The sequence below is a fragment of the Camelus ferus genome, chromosome 14, assembly GCF_009834535.1.
Source record: "Camelus ferus isolate YT-003-E chromosome 14, BCGSAC_Cfer_1.0, whole genome shotgun sequence".
Lineage (NCBI taxonomy): Eukaryota > Metazoa > Chordata > Mammalia > Artiodactyla > Camelidae > Camelus > Camelus ferus.
The window spans coordinates 10,955,115-10,973,480 of record NC_045709.1 but is presented as its reverse complement, the minus strand read 5'-3'; the positions used below and the strand labels follow the sequence as shown (position 1 = coordinate 10,973,480).

The 18,366-nt window shown below is 34.3% G+C and overlaps 1 protein-coding gene across 6 annotated transcripts in view; it reads left to right on the top strand.

The window, feature by feature from the left end:
• The window catches only part of INTS6 (integrator complex subunit 6), an 82,324-nt gene extending 64,740 nt beyond the window's left edge, over nt 1-17,584 (top strand). For all 6 annotated transcript variants that reach the window (XM_032496203.1, XM_032496207.1, XM_032496208.1 and 3 more), the window contains 11 exons: nt 873-1,025; nt 1,152-1,284; nt 2,203-2,297; nt 4,353-4,463; nt 5,469-5,684; nt 7,913-8,039; nt 8,853-8,995; nt 9,209-9,440; nt 13,815-14,183; nt 15,241-15,334; nt 16,971-17,584. In XM_032496203.1, coding sequence (XP_032352094.1) covers nt 873-1,025; nt 1,152-1,284; nt 2,203-2,297; nt 4,353-4,463; nt 5,469-5,684; nt 7,913-8,039; nt 8,853-8,995; nt 9,209-9,440; nt 13,815-14,183; nt 15,241-15,334; nt 16,971-17,064 — 1,767 coding nt within the window. In that variant the 3' untranslated portion in view covers nt 17,065-17,584. The remainder of the gene's footprint in view (nt 1-872; nt 1,026-1,151; nt 1,285-2,202; nt 2,298-4,352; nt 4,464-5,468; nt 5,685-7,912; nt 8,040-8,852; nt 8,996-9,208; nt 9,441-13,814; nt 14,184-15,240; nt 15,335-16,970) is intronic.
• The last annotated feature ends 782 nt before the right edge of the window (nt 17,585-18,366 follow it).

The following is an 18,366-nucleotide window of genomic DNA, read 5'->3' as shown; positions in this document are numbered from 1 at the left end:
TCCTGTTGGCAGTTGGATACATAAGAGAAATGAGAGAGATCTAGTCTCCGCGCAGTAGATTTGGGAGCCACCAGTGTATACAGGTAGTAACTGAGGCTATAAAGAGTCCATTATAGCTGTGACATTTCACATTATTTCCCCGTAGCTCATATTTCCTTCACCATCTTCGCTTGGTGAGAGTTTTAGGAAGGAGACTGTTAAGGTGGGAAATAGAGTACATGCTTTGTTTTCCCTTTAAAGTACTGTGATTTTTGTACCTCTAGAGCAGGGTCTCCAAAGTAGAGTGTGTATACCACAGGGGAAACAGTCTATTGGAATAGGGAAGGAAAACACAGCTTTTGCTTATGTTTACTTTTTTGTTTATTCATATTAATTTGGTATATATCATTATGTACCTATAAATTAATAATTTACAAGTAATTTATAAGTGTATTTTAAAAATTTACTAATCAATGATTGTGATCCGTTTGGAAGCCACTACTTTATACTAAAGTAATTAAATTGCTACAGTTGAGAACTTTGGAAGGTTCCTATACATTAGTTGTTTCTTGGACATAAAAATTAATGAGTACTTACTTAATTCTAAAATTTTGCATTTAACGTCTGATAAATTGGATTTTAAGATCAACAAAGATCATTATATTTATTCTGTATAAATTTTGAAGTGCTTTGTCTTTTTCTTGTGAATATTATATAATTTAAGCATTACATGTTTAAGTATTTTCTTTCAGCTAACTGGTGCTTTCAGTAGTAAATTAAACTCTCACTAGCAGAACTGAGGAACTAAGTAAACTTTGGTAGTGAGGAATACTGAAAAGGAGTTTGTTTCTGGTTCTTTACATGAAGAGTAATAATAAGACTTTCCCCTCTAGCCACCTCGTACATCTCATCCTGTAGTGAAGTTTTCCTGTACAGACTGTGAACCGATGGTTATTGACAAATTGCCTTTTGACAAATATGAGTTGGAACCTTCACCTCTGACTCAATTTATCCTGGAAAGGAAATCTCCTCAAACATGTTGGCAGGTGAGCTAAACATCTGTAATGATTTAAAATTTTAATTTGATGTTTATTAAAAAGTTAAATCAATGATTTATGTAACATTCTGTAAAGGTTATTAAATATGAACTTTTAACTACTTCTTTTTAACAGGTATATGTGAGCAATAGTGCAAAATATAGTGAACTTGGCCACCCCTTTGGTTACTTGAAAGCCAGTACAGCACTGAATTGTGTCAATTTATTTGTGATGCCTTATAATTACCCAGTCCTTCTTCCCCTTTTAGGTAAGTCTCATTCTTGTCACATTCTCTGTGGCTTAGCATACATACAGATTTTCCTAAAAACAAATTTAGGAAACATCTCTTTCTTTTTTCTTGTCTTTCTGGAAATAAGTGAAGTTTCTTTTTTTTTCATTACTCTAAAGTATTGCAGCTGTCTTAAGATTTTATAGCAAACTGTACATATTTCTGATAAATAGAAGGTCAATGTCAAACCATTTTTGATTCTACAAACTATTGAAGATACTATATTTTAAATTTCTAAATGAAAAATTCTAAGCTTTTTCAAGTTAGATTTCTTACATAGTTAGAATTGGTGATGCAGTTTGTATTTGGTAAATAATTAGATATTTTGTAGAAGCAATTCATATTTATAAGATCTTGAGTATGTTTTCTTTGTAGGAATTTATAATTTTCATTTGGCAATTTTAAAAAAATGAATGAATTTGTTCTAAAATTACATGATAAGCCTAAAGTTGGTTTCTGGGGACAATTTGGCTGTAATTTTTTGAGGGGGTACTTTGGAGAAGACATCTTTCCCTTCATGGAACCCATCAGATTTAAAAGTTATAGTCAAAATATTAGTAGGTATATTTTATAGAAAACACCATGCATACTTTGTTTCTGTCTTCAAATCTGTTTCATGTCTAGATATTACTTACGTATTTTCTGACTCTCCCTTTTTATTATTACATGTAATTTTAGACCAGAATTGGCACCTTTTCATTTTTAAAGTGGTATTACTACCCAAAAATGCCAGAACCAAAATTTTTACCATTTTTAATTTTGTTAAAAACATACATCTGATGTTCCTCTCTCTTGCATAAATAAGAAAGCAGACTTTAAAAATGAAACTTATTTGACTTGATTTTCATGTATGAAAACAGTGAATGTTGATAGTTTGTTCACATTATACATTTATAGATGACTTGTTTAAAGTACATAAAGCAAAACCAACATTGAAATGGAGACAGTCATTTGAAAGTTATTTGAAGACAATGCCTCCGTACTATCTTGGGGTAAGAATATTATTGTTTAAAATAGAACTTATTAGAAAATATTACATTATGCTTATAGTTTACTGTAGGTGTTAAAACTTTTATTTATTGCTGTTACAGAATAAATGTCATGAAAATTGAGTGTACAAATGATCCGTATAGATGTAATAGAAAAGAAATGTTACAGTGATTTGCAGAATAATGATGATGATGAATATGAGAACATGTATAATGCTTACCCAGGCCTGGTACTATCCTAAGCACTTGACATGTATTAACCTCATTTAATTTATATAGTAACCCTATGAGGCAGAAATCACTGTTCTTATTTCACAGATGAGGAAACAAAGACACTAAAAGATTACATAATTTGTCCAAGGCTACATAGCTGATATATGGGAGACAGGAATTCAGTCCCAGGCAGCCTGGGTTTAGAATTTAGGCTTTTAACCTCAATTGTTGTACTACCTTTTAATTTTTTTATTTCATGTTATTAAAAAAATTTTTTTTATTGAAGTACAGTTTACAATGTTATGTCAATTTCTGGTGTACAGCACAATACTTCAGTCACATAGGAACATACATACATTCGTTTTCATATGCTTCTTCACCATGGGCTACTGCAAGATAGTGAATATGGTTCCCTGTGCTATACAGTATAAACTTGTTATTTATCTGTTTTATGTATATTAGTTATACTACCTTTTTACATTGCAATTTTATAATTACTTTTCTTTAAGGGTACAAAAAAAGGTTTGTGTTTGCATTATTTCCTAAATCTCCAGAAACATGTTTTTAGGTAGATAAACATACATTCTCATAGAACCTTTTATTTTTAGCACTACAGGTTTTCTGATTATTTGAAACCTAGTATATCATAATAGATAAGACCAATAATGCATATATTATTAGATACATTATTTATTTTATGAAAAGTAACATCTTAACAAAAAGATCTACACTAAAAGCACTTGAAAACATTGCTTCTGCTTTTACTGCAGGAATATTACAGCATTTGACTGTAGTTAATCTATCTAAATGGTCTCTAATAAGGACATTAATTTCTTGAGCTGTGAAAATCATATATTTTAATTATAAGAGAGAAGTTGTGTGTATCTAGCACATTGTGCCTGCTATGTAAGAGAGAGGAAAAAAAGAAACACTTGAATATGAACTGTTACATGTTTGATTCATACGTTTCATAGTAGCCCAGAGGACTTAGCCAAAGCTACATGGATATTAAATGTCAGATCTGGGGTTTGATTCCAGTTTGACATGAGGGCTCTTATACGTTTTCTAATATGTCAGTGAATGGTTATCATCCTTTTTCTGACTTGTCTCATTTATGTATGCTTGACAATCCTGCTAGTGATATTTTTCATTACACAAAGTGGTTCTTAATTTGCCTCTCCTTACAATTGAAAATTATTTCACTGTACCACTTCCACAGTAAATATTACACTTATCTTTGCCTCCTCATTTTTCCTCTAGAGCTTGTTTTCATTTTTTCTTTCAGCTCAGCTAATGATAGTAGTAATGATGAATACCTACTGAATACTTACTGTGTGCCAGATGTGCTACATACATTAATTCATTTAATCCCATGACAGCCCTATGTAGTTACTACTATTATTATTTTACAAATGAGACACTTAAGGCAGCAGAGAGGTCATAAAGCTAATGAGGGGTTGAGCCCCAACCCTTCCAGTTACCCAAGGTAGAAATCCTCTATTTTCCTTGACTCCTTTTCACTGACTACCCAACTTCCATCAATTCTACTTCTGCAATGTGTCTCCTGCCCATTTTTTCCAAACTTAGTGTCTCTAGTGATACTAAGAAGTCCAGGACTTCACCATTTCTTGCTCTGGTTGTTGTTATTATAGATTCTAATCCTTATTTAGTATTTCAAACTGCCTTTCACTGACAGACAGTTTACTGAAATACAGATCTGACTATGTGACTCTTATATAAGAAAAGGAGACATTTTGGTGGGTGAAATTCTCAAAATTGACACTACATGTAGCTATGAATTTCTGACAAGCTTAAGATTGAATGGTGTTTTCTTTTTCCCTGTAGCCTTTGAAGAAAGCCGTTAGAATGATGGGAGCACCTAACCTAATAGCAGACAGTATGGAATATGGACTTAGTTACAGTGTCATTTCATACCTCAAAAAGTTGAGTCAACAGGTACTGTGAAGAAATAGAGCCAAATTAAATATTTTGAATGGTTTTGGCTGTGATGGTTAATAGCCCAGGTGTTAGTTCTTGATGGTTCTAATAGAATTCATTGCATTAATACATTTTAAAACCATGTATATCATATTAACATAATTCTGTCTCAGGTACATGGTGTACTATGTTTTGAAATGTTGATTTCAAATAATAATTGCTAGTGTGTGAAAATGGCTTTATTAATATTGTCCTACTCTTCCTGTACCTGAATATTCTTTATATTTTCTTTTGGGAAATTTATGTTAGAAAGTTATTTTTCTTAGAGCAAAAAATCAGTTTCTTTTTCTTTATGTTTTAAAACCTACAGTTTTTTTTCTTTCAGAATGGGAGTTTCTTTTGAAATGTTTGAAAATACTGAATTTTGTCATTTTGGATGTAAATCACATTAATAGATACTATAGTAGTCACATAGTATACATTTTGACTGCCAAGTTACTAAAGTATAAAACAATTTTTCCTGTACTTCTGCCATCTCTCCTTTAACTGCTAATTGAAATGTAGGTGGGAAAGGGTTGAAATATTGCTATTTGCTTTCCAGTGAAAAACTCCATCACTATTTGCCATATCTATGAACATTTAGTTATGTGCTAGTAATAGTGTCTTTAAATATTGATTTTTTTTTCCTAATTTTATATCACTTCTAAATTTAGGAATATTTATTTTCATTTAGGGTGCATTTACATATCATGGTTTTTTTTTTTTTTTTACATATCATGGTTTAAGTGTAGTGATTAATAAGTAAAATAAATTGAAGTTGTGTTTGTGTGCCTTGCTCCAAAACTTTAGAATTGTGATGATTTAAAATCATAAGAAATTATTATTTAAACTATGTTTAGTTTACTTACTTTAGTTTATGTACTTTTTAAATATAATAAATAATTTGTAGAAGACCAAAACTGTTAGTATTTAATTTACTACTTTAGATTATATAAAGACAACTTTTGTTTATTTTTACTTTAGGCCAAAATAGAATCTGATCGAGTCATCGGTTCTGTAGGCAAAAAAGTAGTACAGGAAACTGGAATTAAAGTCCGAAGCCGATCACATGGTTTATCAATGGCTTATAGGAAAGATTTTCAACAACTGCTCCAGGGAATTTCAGAGGATGTTCCTCACAGACTGCTAGACCTTAATATGAAAGAATACACTGGGTTCCAAGTTGCTTTGCTCAATAAGGTAATGGTTATATGAATTTAGTACTGCTCTAGTTATACTCTGTTATATTGTTGAATACATCTAACAAAGAATAAATCATTTTATAGATAAGAGAAAACAGTCCTAGAAATTGCCTAAGATTACATAACTTATGGTAGAGTTAGTTCACTGTAGTTTAATACTTAACACTGCTAACATTGGGTGCACAGTATGATCCTAAAATGCTTTGTGAATACTCATTAAAAAGCTCTTCATCCTATTAGTCTTTTTGTAGGCACAGACAAGCTGATTCTAAAATTTATATGGAAGTGTAAAAGTTCTAAAATACTTAAAATCATTTTGGAAAAGAATAAAGTTAAAAGCCTTATATCATCTAATTTTAAAAGTTACTGTAAAGTTACATTGATCAACACGTGTTGCTGGCATAAGGATAAACATATAGATCAGTAGAAAGAACAGAGTCTACAAGTAGGCCCTCACACGTAGAGTCAAATTAATTTTTAACAGAGGTGTCAAAATAATTCAGTCAGGAAGGAGACAATTTTTTTCGATAAATAGCTTGGGAACAATTGGATATCCATATTCAGAATAATGAACTTGACCCTAACCTCACATTACTTTAAGTGTTCATGGTCATAAATATAAGAACTAAAGCTGTAAACTTCTACAGGAAAACAGGAGAATATCTTTATTCCATTGGATCATGGGTCAACAAAGAGTTCTAAAATATAACACAAAATGCACACACACACACAAACTTGATAAGTTGAACTTCATTAAAATTAAAATTTTTATCTTCAGAAGAAACTTTGAAGAATGAACAGGCAAGCTACAGCCTGGGAGGAAAACATACATCGAATAAAGAACTTATATCAAAATATATAAAGAACTCGTAGAACTCAATAATAAAAAGACAAACGTCCAATAAAAATGGACAAAGTATTTGACTGACACCTCACCAAGTAAGATATGCTAACTCAAATAGGCACATGAAAAGATGTTCAACCTTATTAGCCCTTGGAGAAAAGCAAATTAAAACCATAATGAGATCCCACTTCACACCCACTAGACTGGCTAAAATTTAAGACTGAAAAGTACAAAGTTTTGATAAGGATGTAAAACAACTGGAATTCTCATATTGTTGATAGAAAATAGTATGCTGTTTCTTAAGAAAGGTAAATATTGCTATATAGCCAGCAGGTCTACTTGTAGATATCTACTGAGATAAATGAAAATATATATGTGGGTATATAAAGGCTTGGTATACAGATTCAGAGTAGCATTATTTGTAATAGCCCAAAACTGAAAGCAGTCCAAGTGTTGATCAGCTGCTGAATGGATAAAGATGGTATACCCATGTTATGCAAAACTGCTCTACAGTAAAAAGGAGTAGACTTCTGATAGATACATGAACAACATGGATGAATCTCAAAAAAATATTCAGTGGAAGAGGCCGGATAGAAAAGATTACATATTGCAAGATTCCATTTATAGAATGGAAATGTAGAGAGACAGAAAGCAGATTAGTGGTTGTTTGGGGATAGGAACAGGGATTGACTACAAATGGGCACAAGGAAATTTCTGGGATGATGAAGGTATTTTCTAAAACTGGATCGTAGTGATGGTTTCGCAGGTGTATACATTTACTACCACTCGTCAAACTGTGTACATAAAATGGGTAGTTTTATGGTAGATAAATTACACATCAAAGCTTTTTTTTTAAAACCTTCATATTTAAAATTTAGATATCATTTTCTAAGGTATTTACTTCTTTTAGTTAGAATATATAATAAAATCTTGGACAGATGTGAATTTGAGATTATTTGGTTGCGCCTCACTACCAATTTTTTACCTTTTGGTTCTTAAAACAATACATTAAGATTGTATCATACCTCTTTATCCTTTTTTTTAAGCTAATTGTTTAATTTTTATATCTTCTTTCCCCAAATTATTCTTTTTTATGTTTTTATTGAAGTACAGTTGATTTATAATATTATATTAGTTTCAGCTGTACAGCCAAGTGATTCAGGTATATATATTTGTTTCAGATTATTTTCCATTACAGGTTATTACAAGATACTAAATTTAGTTCCCTGTGCTATACAGTAAATCCTTGTTGCTTATCTGTTTTATATATAATAGTTTAACTTACATATCTTATTTCTAAAGCTATGCTGCAGACTGGAGATTTTAGTCTCTTTTAATTCTGTGTCTGAAAGTAAAATTTGTCTTTGATTCTTTTTAAATAGGATTTGAAGCCACAGACATTTAGAAATGCATATGACATACCAAGACGGAATCTTTTGGATCACTTAACAAGAATGAGATCTAATCTTCTGAAGAGCACCCGCCGATTTCTTAAAGGACAGGATGAAGGTTAGATCATGGTTTTAATATGGTATTCCTTTAGTAAATTTCTTTCTTTGTATTGAAAAAGCTTAGTATGGTAATGTAACTTTTAAAGAATTATTACAGTAGTATTATATTCTCATTGAATGAAGTAAAAAGTGAGTAATTCCTCATTCTCTACATTTCTTCCTATCATCACTGTTACCCCAAATTCTATTCCCTAGAGGTAACAACCTTTGTTAACAGTTCAGCTTCCTTTTTGGCTTTCTTCATACATTCAAGCATAGATAGCAACACAAACATAAAAATTCCTTTTCTTGTGATATACTAGTATGATAGTTTAACTCTGGATGGCCAGTATGTGTCATATTCTGGTATTTCCTTCATATCCATGGCACCTACTACAAAAAAGTGAGATGAGAGTTTAACCCTTTGCCAACTCTGATTGATGTAAGCATTTCAACTATAGCTTTATGTAAAAAGGGTAATCTATGTGTTACCTCTTTTTTTGTAAATTCCACTATAATTAAATTCTGCTTATTTGGGATAGAGTGAAAGAGACATTTCTTTCCATGGAAAGGTTATACATATTACTTATTCTTTACACCAAAGTTAACTGCAATTTTTTTTTTGTTTAGAAAATAAAATCAATTATTTAAAATTTTATGTTAAAAATATCTCAAGACTTTATGTCACAATATGGCAACAAACTAATTTAGAATATGTGGTAAGGAAAGATTGCCTAGAATAACACCAGGTAGTGTTCATATGTAAGAAGATGTTATTGGAGAGTAGCTTTAGTGAGGTTAACTTTTGTTGTTCCTCTGTTCTGTTTGAAAGATCAAGTGCACAGTGTTCCTATAGCACAAATGGGGAACTACCAGGAATACCTCAAGCAAGTACCTTCTCCGCTAAGAGAACTTGATCCTGATCAGCCTCGAAGGTTGCATACCTTTGGCAACCCCTTTAAGCTGGATAAGAAGGTAAATTTGAAATGTTCCATTACATAATTTATTTGTGCTAGGCAGTGGGGATTTAACAGTTCTTAATTTAACTAAAGTAAGCTGAAACTATTTCTTGGTAGAATATCTAATAAATGTCAACATAGTTAAAATATAATTATTTTAAAGGGAATTGGAAGTAGTTGTGCCATTTTAAAAACTATGTAAAGCCAGGGAAATTCTTTTTTATTGCAGGGTATGATGATAGATGAGGCAGATGAATTTGTGGCTGGACCTCAAAATAAACATAAACGACCTGGAGAACCAAATATGCAAGGCATCCCTAAAAGACGTCGCTGTATGTCTCCACTGCTAAGAGGCAGACAACAGAATCCAGTTGTGAACAATCATATTGGAGGAAAAGGACCACCTGTACCTATGACTCAAGCACAGCCAGATCTTATTAAACCCCTTCCTCTTCATAAAAGTAAGAGTTTTTCTTTAAATATTATTTGCTGCTTTTTGGTTCTTCATGGAAGAGATTTTTGTCATATATTTTAGAAAAAAATTGATAAAATCCAGCAGTATCTAAAAAAGGTATTTGTTCTAAATTAGCATGTAATCATTTTTGTAACTTTCTAATGAATGAACAGTTCATATATTCATTATGCTTATTGGCTATCACAATCCTAAAATATCATTTGCAAATCTTGAGTATTTCAAAGTAGCAATTTTCAAAGAGAGGGCATTATGAATACCCACAGAAAAATGGTTTTCAATTTCAATTTAATTCAACAACTGTTAATTATTAAATGCATATGCTATTTTATTTAATTTTTTAAGGAAAGTTTTTTGGAAGGGCGGTAATTAGGTTTATTTATTTACTTAATTACTGACTGATTTTTTTAATGGCGGTGTTGGGGGTTGAACCCAGGACCTCGTGCATGCTAGGCACTTCTACCACTGAGCTATACCCTCTCCCCTGCATATGTTAGACAGTGCTAGGCACTGAAGTATAGCAGTGAATAAGGCAGTAGTGACCTCTGCCTTCATTTATAATGAGTGAGGAAAGAGAGTCATTGAACATTTCATTGGAAGTGTGATGAATGTTACAAAAGGGAAGTCAGGTATATCGTGGAAGCTTTTGGCCAGAGGATTTAACTTAGTCTGTGGGATCAAGGCACTTACTGAGGAAGTTATGTTTAAGCTAACACTTGAGAGATGAATGGGAATGAGTTAACTAAAGCTGTGCATTTGCCTTTGCTGCAGTAGTGGTCTGAGAAGAGTATGTGCAGAGGCATTCAGTAAAGAGAAGGGCATTAAGGGAACTAACAGAATTCTAATATAGAAGGGTTGTTGGGAATAAGGTAAGGTGAGAATGAATGATACACATGAAGAGACTCGATCAGAGAGAGCCTTGGAAGCCATTGTAAAGATTCTAGACTTCATTCTAAGGACAGTGAGAATCCATTGAAAAGTTTTAAAGCAATAGTGATCTAATCTGATTAGCATTTTATAAAGATCAGGCTGACCTTACTGTATAGAATATTACTAGGGAAGAGTGAGAATTGATGTAGAGAACCCTTAATGAGTTAATGGATTCTTTAATTATAAGGGTAGTACTCGTTCGTGGCTAATAACATCTCAAACTGGAGAGAAATCAAATAAAATAATACCTCCTGTTGGAATTACACAATAGTACTTTTGAAGTAGTCTTGCCAAAAAAAAATATATTGAACATCAGTCTGATCAAGCTTCTGTATCTGACTACCAATTTTTAGGAAATAAAAGGGACAGAGAAACATGTTAAACAGCAATTCAGGGATATAGTTAGCAAAATCCAGATTGTGGAAAACTGTATAGGACAAGGAATCTGGTGTGTTTGTGTGTTTTTCAGGGGGAAAAAATGGATAGAAACAAGAGACATACAGAAAGATTTTATAGATTAAAAGGTAGTTAAAAGACATAAATCAGTTGCAATGTACAGGCCTGATTTGGACCCTAAATCAAAGAAAATTAAACGTTTCACAGACAAAATACATAAGGTAATTAGAGATTGTGGACAGTGACTGAGTATTTGCTGTTATTAAATAATTGTTATGGATGTTCAGAAACCAGTTAGGAAACACGGGGAAGAGCTATTGGTGTGACTTGGCACTGGGGTTCTGAGAGGCAAATGTATTTGAGAAATACTTGGACATATCAACGGAGGACTTGGTGATGTTGGAGTCAGGGCAAGGGAGGAGTTGAGTGTGTGTATTTGAGTGTGTCAGGGGTGGAGTGGAAGAAGAGATGCGGAATGAGTTTAGTTTAGTAATGCCGATTAGATTGGAAATCCTAAATTAGAAGATGGAAAGTTGAGTTTGGAACTCAGGAGAAGAAGACTGGGCCAGAGAGGGTAGGTATGGAAGGCACCCTTAACCCCCATGGGGTGAATTAAATCACACCAAGGGAAACAGAAGAAAAAGCCTAGAAAGGAACTTTGAAAGTACCAAAGTAAAGAGGAGAAATAAGGTTTAGAAAAGGAGATTGAGAAGGAAGGATCCAAGAAATAGAGGAAAAAATAGGGAAGAATTTAGTGTTATGGAAGCTAAATGGAAAGAGAATTAAGTGGTTGGTGGCTCAGATATTTCTTAAACAGATCTTTTGAGAGGATTGGAACTGTTCTGTAGGTCTTTAAGATGACAGAGTTGAATATGTTTGCTGGCGTGATGGAGCCAATTGGGAGGGAGAGGTTGAAAATGCAGGTAAGAGAAAGCACGGTTACAGAGTCACTATGAAGGCAGAAGGGAAGGGTCCAGAGCCCAAGTGAAGAATGCTTCCATTAAAGCAGAGTGGGTGTGGTGGGTGAAAGTTTAATGGTAGGAAGTAAAGAGTTCCATTCTGCAGCTTTGTTTTTCTTTTCTCTGGGAAGTGGGAGGAGATGTATACCGCTGAGAGGAAGGAGAGAATGGGAAAGTCAGAGATGGTTAAGAGTGGCAAAGGTTCGAGTGATATTTTTTGTGGGAGAGGGAGGAGAGGTTGTGCTAAGATTGCTAGGCAGTGCTGAGTTCCAAGGACAGGCAGGGGTGGTGACCACTCTGCAGAGCTGGCTCCTGTTTCTCCAGTAGTGCTTGCTCATCATTCCACGTGTAAGGCTGGAGCAAGCAGACAGACGGCGTCATAAAATGCGGGGTTTTGCCTGGTAAGTGTCATGGGATGACAACAGAATGAGAATTTAGGACATTGGTAAAAAGTGATACATTATGGGATATAAGTTGGATAGATATGAAAGTGGAAATCTAGAAGGGATGTGACAAATATGAGGGAGAAAGTGGAGGAATTGCTGGAGTGAAAGTCTGGCTGAGTTCAAGAGCAACAGCAGGAATACTGCAAAAATGAGGTCATGCGCCTCCATCCCTGGATCTGTGTTTGGCTTGAGAAGCAAACATGTGGGTAGAAAAGTACTCTGCAGATGAGAAACTGAGGAGTTGGAAGGCCAGGTTCTTGGCAGGTGATCTCCTTAGACATGGATGTCACATACTACAAAATTTCTCAAACTTTAACGTGTATGTGAATCACAGGATGGGCAGGGATGGGCAGGTCAAGGTAAGCCACAAATTCTAATTCATTGTTTGGGTTGGGCTTAAGATGACCATTTCTAGCAAGCTGTCTGATGGTACTAGTGCTGCTTGTCCACAGACCACCCTTGGAGTGGTAAGGACTCAGAATAACGTCCTCAGGGACATGGGGTGGGAGGAAATCTGTGAACCGGGTGCCAGAGACCCCCGTGACCACAGGTGTGCCCCGGAGAGCAGTAAAGATAGTGCTGAGGAGAGAGGATGGGTGGAGTAGCATAGTGAAATCTCAGAAGAACAAGAGTTTTTATAGGCGGGCGTGGAGAAATGATCCTGAGGTGGCACTGGAAAGGGGAGGAATCAGTGACTCCACATCCTTATGTTAAGTCCGTGGAGAGTGTGTGCGAGAAAGTAGTTTGTACTTCAGGTTGAAAAGGAGAGCAAGTTCTTTGCAGGTGAGTTTGGCTTCAGTTAAAGTGGGAGTTGCCGTAGTGAACGTTCAGTAAAGTTTGCGGACCATAGGGATAGGACTTAGTAGGGGGTCAGAAGTTCGGGGGACTTGCAGGGATGAGTTTACATTTTGGACAGTAAATGAGAATGAGGGAAGGAGAGATGAATTCAGCTGGTGTCCTGGTGTGGTGAGCAATCAGGGACTTTAGAATTCAGCTGCTTCTGTGGGGGAGCAAGTTTAATAATCTAGTATTAAGTGGGAAGCTTGCAAGTTTTTTAAGCGTAGTGGTCTAGTGAGCTGAAAGAGGGGCACTGGCTGTTCTGCACTGCTCAAGTAATGAAGACGAGATGGACGGTTAAAAGAAAAGGGGGCTCTGGGGAACGACCTGTTAGGTGGCATGTTGTTGCAGAAAGTTGATCCATTTAAACTCCCTGTGTTCACTTTTGCTTCTAAATGATAACTTTATAAGGCAGAGGTGGGTTGGAGTAAACTAAGGCTCTCTAAGGAAAAGATAACCATGATAATCTTGATGATAAATATTCCCCTAAAGCATTAAATTACTCAACAAAATTGCCATAGAATAAAGCAGAGAACTAAAAGTTGTTAGAAACTGGCTTTTTCCCCCACTAAGGGCAAAAATTTTACAGATTTTGTAAATACTATGAATGTTTCATGTTGAAATTCACATTCACATATGCTCCATGCATATATTTGTCAAAGCTTAAGAGCCATATCACATTATTTGTTAATTTGCATCAGTCAAGGAGATCAGGTGTGATTTGCTATAAATTGTTTCTTTACTGTGTGTTTTGAAATTGGCTCTCATCATTTTTTCCCTTATTTTTGTTTCTAGTTTCAGAAGCCACTAATGATTCGACAATAGATGATGTGATTGAAAATCATGTTGCAGACCAGCTTTCATCAGATACTACACCAAATGCTATGGATACTGAATTTTCAACATCTCCAGCCAGTTTACTGGAACGACCAACCAATCACACAGAGGCTCTTGGTCATGATCATTTAGGAACCAATGACCTCGCTGTTGGTGGATTTTTAGAAAATCATGAGGAGCCAAGAGATAAAGAACAATGTCCTGAGGAGAATATACCAGCATCTTCACTAAACAAAGGAAAGAAATTGATGCATTGCAGAAGCCATGAAGAGGTCAACACTGAACTAAAAGCACAAATAATGAAAGAGATCCGAAAGCCAGGAAGAAGTATGTATAATTGCAGACAAACACCAGATTTTATTTCTATGTGTGCTCAAAAAAGAAAAAAAAGTCAAATTAACTAAAAGCATAGCCCTGATTCTAGATCAGTCTTGAACAACATATGAACTTATATGATTTGATTCCTTATTCAGCTGACAAGCACCTGAATATGTGCTGTGTCCAGCGTGCTCTGCTAGGTGTGGTGAGCAGGAGGGCTGAGAGTAGAGGAAGAGCGCACAGATGAGCTACATGGGGCTCCTGCTATGACGGGACCCCAGAGTCTTGAGAATTATTCCAACCAGCAACTGGAATTTTAATGTAACTACAAACCCCCAAAGATGTAGTGAATATTTAAATGACTTTATATTTGTAACGTTCTCGGCATAGTACCTACCCACCATCTTAACTTTTAAGATTTAAACTATAATCAGGGATATGTTTGGGTCAAAAAACTAAAATTATAAAAGCTATCTATTACATGAATACAAAAGAACTTTGTGAGATAAAATTTCAATATTGGCATCCATTCAGATGTTGACAGATCACCCGCTGTGATGGTACAGTGACCCATGTGTGGTCCAGAAGTGGGTAAGACTCAGTCCCTGCTGTTGACGAGCTTATAGTCCTTGGCAGAGTTTTATGTGCAAACTTGAAACTGAAATAGCACTCTTAACCTGTATTGTTTGTCTTTCTTTCCTCTATTTTATACCCTCTGCCGCAGGTTAGCGGTAATTTAGAATTTAAGTCCATAGGGATAGATTTTTGTAAAACCCACTGCTTATTTCTCAGTGGCACTACCAAAAAGCGATTTACTCATCCTTCAGAGCTTTATGTTTGATACCTTAATGAGAACTTTTAAGCAATGTGTGATAAGTTATTTTATCTTTGTTGATGTACGATGAAATGTATGTATTATAAAATCTCTAATGAGCAGTGAAAATTTTACATAGACTATTTTTTGGTTTTCTTAAGATATCTTGCTATAGTAGACTGCAGTAGAAAAATACTGAATAAGTGTAAAGTAAAGCCATTTAATTTTTCTTTTTGCTTCTCTTGTTTTAAGAATATGAAAGAATCTTCACTTTACTGAAGCATGTGCAAGGCAGTTTACAAACAAGACTAATATTTTTACAAAATGTCATTAAAGAAGCATCAAGGTAAATGATCTGTTGTACATTATGATACAATGAAATAAGTCCCTAGTTTATAGATTTAATATTTTAATGGGATCTATTTTATATTTGTTATGCATGAATATGACACACCCGTGTGTATATAAGTACTTCTCTTTTTATTTTATTGAAAGAATTTCACTTAAAAAATAGTCACAAATTCTTCAGAAATCATGGGCCTTTTCTCCCTACAAATTACAGATACTTGCTAATTCTCATTTATTCTACTCTGTGGCTTTTTGGTGTCTTTATATTTTATAGTCTTTAATTTTTCTCCTTTGTATATTTGAACTACAGTTAATATTAATTAGTGATTAGAAGTAACCTTGAAAGGCGATATTTAAATGCAGTTCACTTGTTTGTGGGAATGTAATTAAGGGAACCAGAGCTGGACAAATGGGCCTTATTCTGATTGCTCTTCAGTAGCCCAGGATTATGCACTTTAGTACAAGGAATGTGGATCGAGATTATAAATGGTAACTACAAAATGCAATTAACTGGAAAGCATAGTTGTATGAGTTTAGTGAGTAAAAAAGGGTTTTCTATTTTTCCTTCAATACTTTAAAAATTTTAGTACTTTTAAGATCTTAGGGTTTATCTAATGTGACCTTCCAAAATACCCACCCTTTATTTAGTCCCCCAGTTTTGTCCATGCTACATACACATAAAGGTTTTGTTTGTTTGTTTAAGAAAAAAGTTAATTTCTTTTTTTAATGAGTGACTAGAGGATAGGCCACTTTGAGGTTTCAAGATAAGGCTATATAACTTTTCATATTTATTTAGAGTTTTTCACCTGTCCTGCTCTTTATGTAACAACATTCTGTCAGCTCAAACTTCATCATGGATTTAGCTGTGTTCCTGGGGCCTGCCCTCCTTTCTGCCATCTTTCAGAGAGTTGTGTAATATGGTAGCTAGTCACATTAGTTTACAAAGAGAGAGGAAGTAGGTATAGATTGGGCAGTGTTTTTGGATATTCTAAAATGCATCAGCAGAATTACTACTAACATAGACAAATGCAGTTTTAGTCTACTGTATTTATTACGGAAAAATTAAAAGACTTGCCACTTGAACTTTAACTGTTTGCTTTATCCTGTACTACAGATGTCTAATTATCTTTGATTTGCTAGTTTTCAGATAGCAATAGTAGAACACCATGGTTTTAAATGTGATTGCCCAGCTTTCATTTCTCCTTCCATTTTGTGGGGGATTATATTCATATTTTGTTCACATTCCTTTTAACATTCAACTTTCAGAGAGTATAAGAAGCTATTGGAGTCATGGCTTTGGGGGACCAGATTTTGCTGGACTATTTATAACCCTTGTATTTATTAGGGGTTTTCCCCATCTTTTTCTTTTTGGTTGTGGAAGGAATAACTTCTTTTCCATTGTACCTAGGCCTAGATTATTTGTTTTAGGAACAAACTATATAATACTGTACTGATGACATAATTTGCCAGTCTTCCAAGAGATTTTGTATATCATAAAGTTAATCTTTCACTTTAATTTCACTTCAAAAAATCTTCCCAACTCATTTTCTCTCTTTAAAAAAAAAATTATACTGATACATAACTATTTGTTTAAAAAGAAATTGAGAGTACTATTACTTATTTTTTTTATACAGGTTTAAAAAACGAATGCTAATAGAACAACTGGAGAACTTCTTGGATGAAATTCATCGAAGAGCCAATCAGATCAACCATATTAATAGCAATTAAAAGAAAACAATGTGGCCACTTATTTCACTACCTTCTCCAAATACAAAGTAAATACAAGACTGTTGTGATCTTGCATTCATTTTTTGACATGCATTGTTGGCTTTTTGAAATACTAAGAGCAAGTCTACAGATCCTTTTTCCATCATTTTACAGTGACCTTTTCATTTTGGTTTATTTTTGTAATGTGAGAAGTATCACTCTAAAAAAACATTTTTATTTAACAAACTAAAAATACTCCTCCAAATCTCTTGCTTGTCATTGACTCTTGCGTGTCAATTTCCCTCAGGTTCTATTTTCTTAAACCAACCTTTAAAATTGTCACCTCTGTTAAGGTTGAACTTTGCCAAAAAATTAAAAAGTTACTTTGTAATTTTTGGGGAAAAAAGCACATACATTAAAACTAGGCAATGTTTTGTATATACAGTTATTTTGGATATATTATTGTAAGTTGTACAAATGTATTTTGAAGAATATTTAAGAAAAGCACTTTTGTTATTCCATCAATAAATGCTCTATTTTACTCTTGTGTGGTTTAGGAAATAATCACATTTAAAGTAACCATTTAAAACCATCTTAAGATAATGGAATTTTAAGGCCTTGCTTTTCAGCATTGGAAAAATACACCACTTGAAGTTCACATTTGTTAAACCTAACTGTAATTACATGTTACATAATCTGCATTGTCTTTTTACTCTATGTTCTTAGATTTTGTTGGCCACCCCAGCATACTCCATTTCTGCCTGGATCACTCAAACGACAGTGTCTGCGGCAGATATAGGCAGGCTCTTTAAAGCTGTTTAAAAGCAGACCTTGGGACTTTATTGGTTTCCTTACTTACTTCCCTTCAACCTCTTTTGCTTTCTTACTAGGACTGTGGACAGCACCAGGTGAAGCTGTCAGTTAGGGGTTGTAAGTTTGGGGTCCACCACCTTTTCTGAACAGTCTGGCGTTTAGCAGCTTGATGCTGGGCTTACGAGTCCCTCAGCGGACTGAGGGCTCAAAGGGGATCTCTGTTCTGCTCTGCTCTTCTCACACTTAAACTCTCCATTTTATTTAGAAGCTAAATGGAAAGCAAACACATTTAAAATGACTTTGCTCATTTTGCATTCTCCCTAGTTACCCAGGATAAGGGAAAATGAGCACTCTTCATCGTCCACCCTCAGTCCAGCACGGCCTCACATGTCCTTACTGACACGTGACCCTATGACCCGACTCACTCACCACTCATAGCTCACTGCTGTGCCTTGTAGTGCTTTTGGGGTAACCAGTAGAAAAGGTTAAAAAATACATTTAGATTAAAAG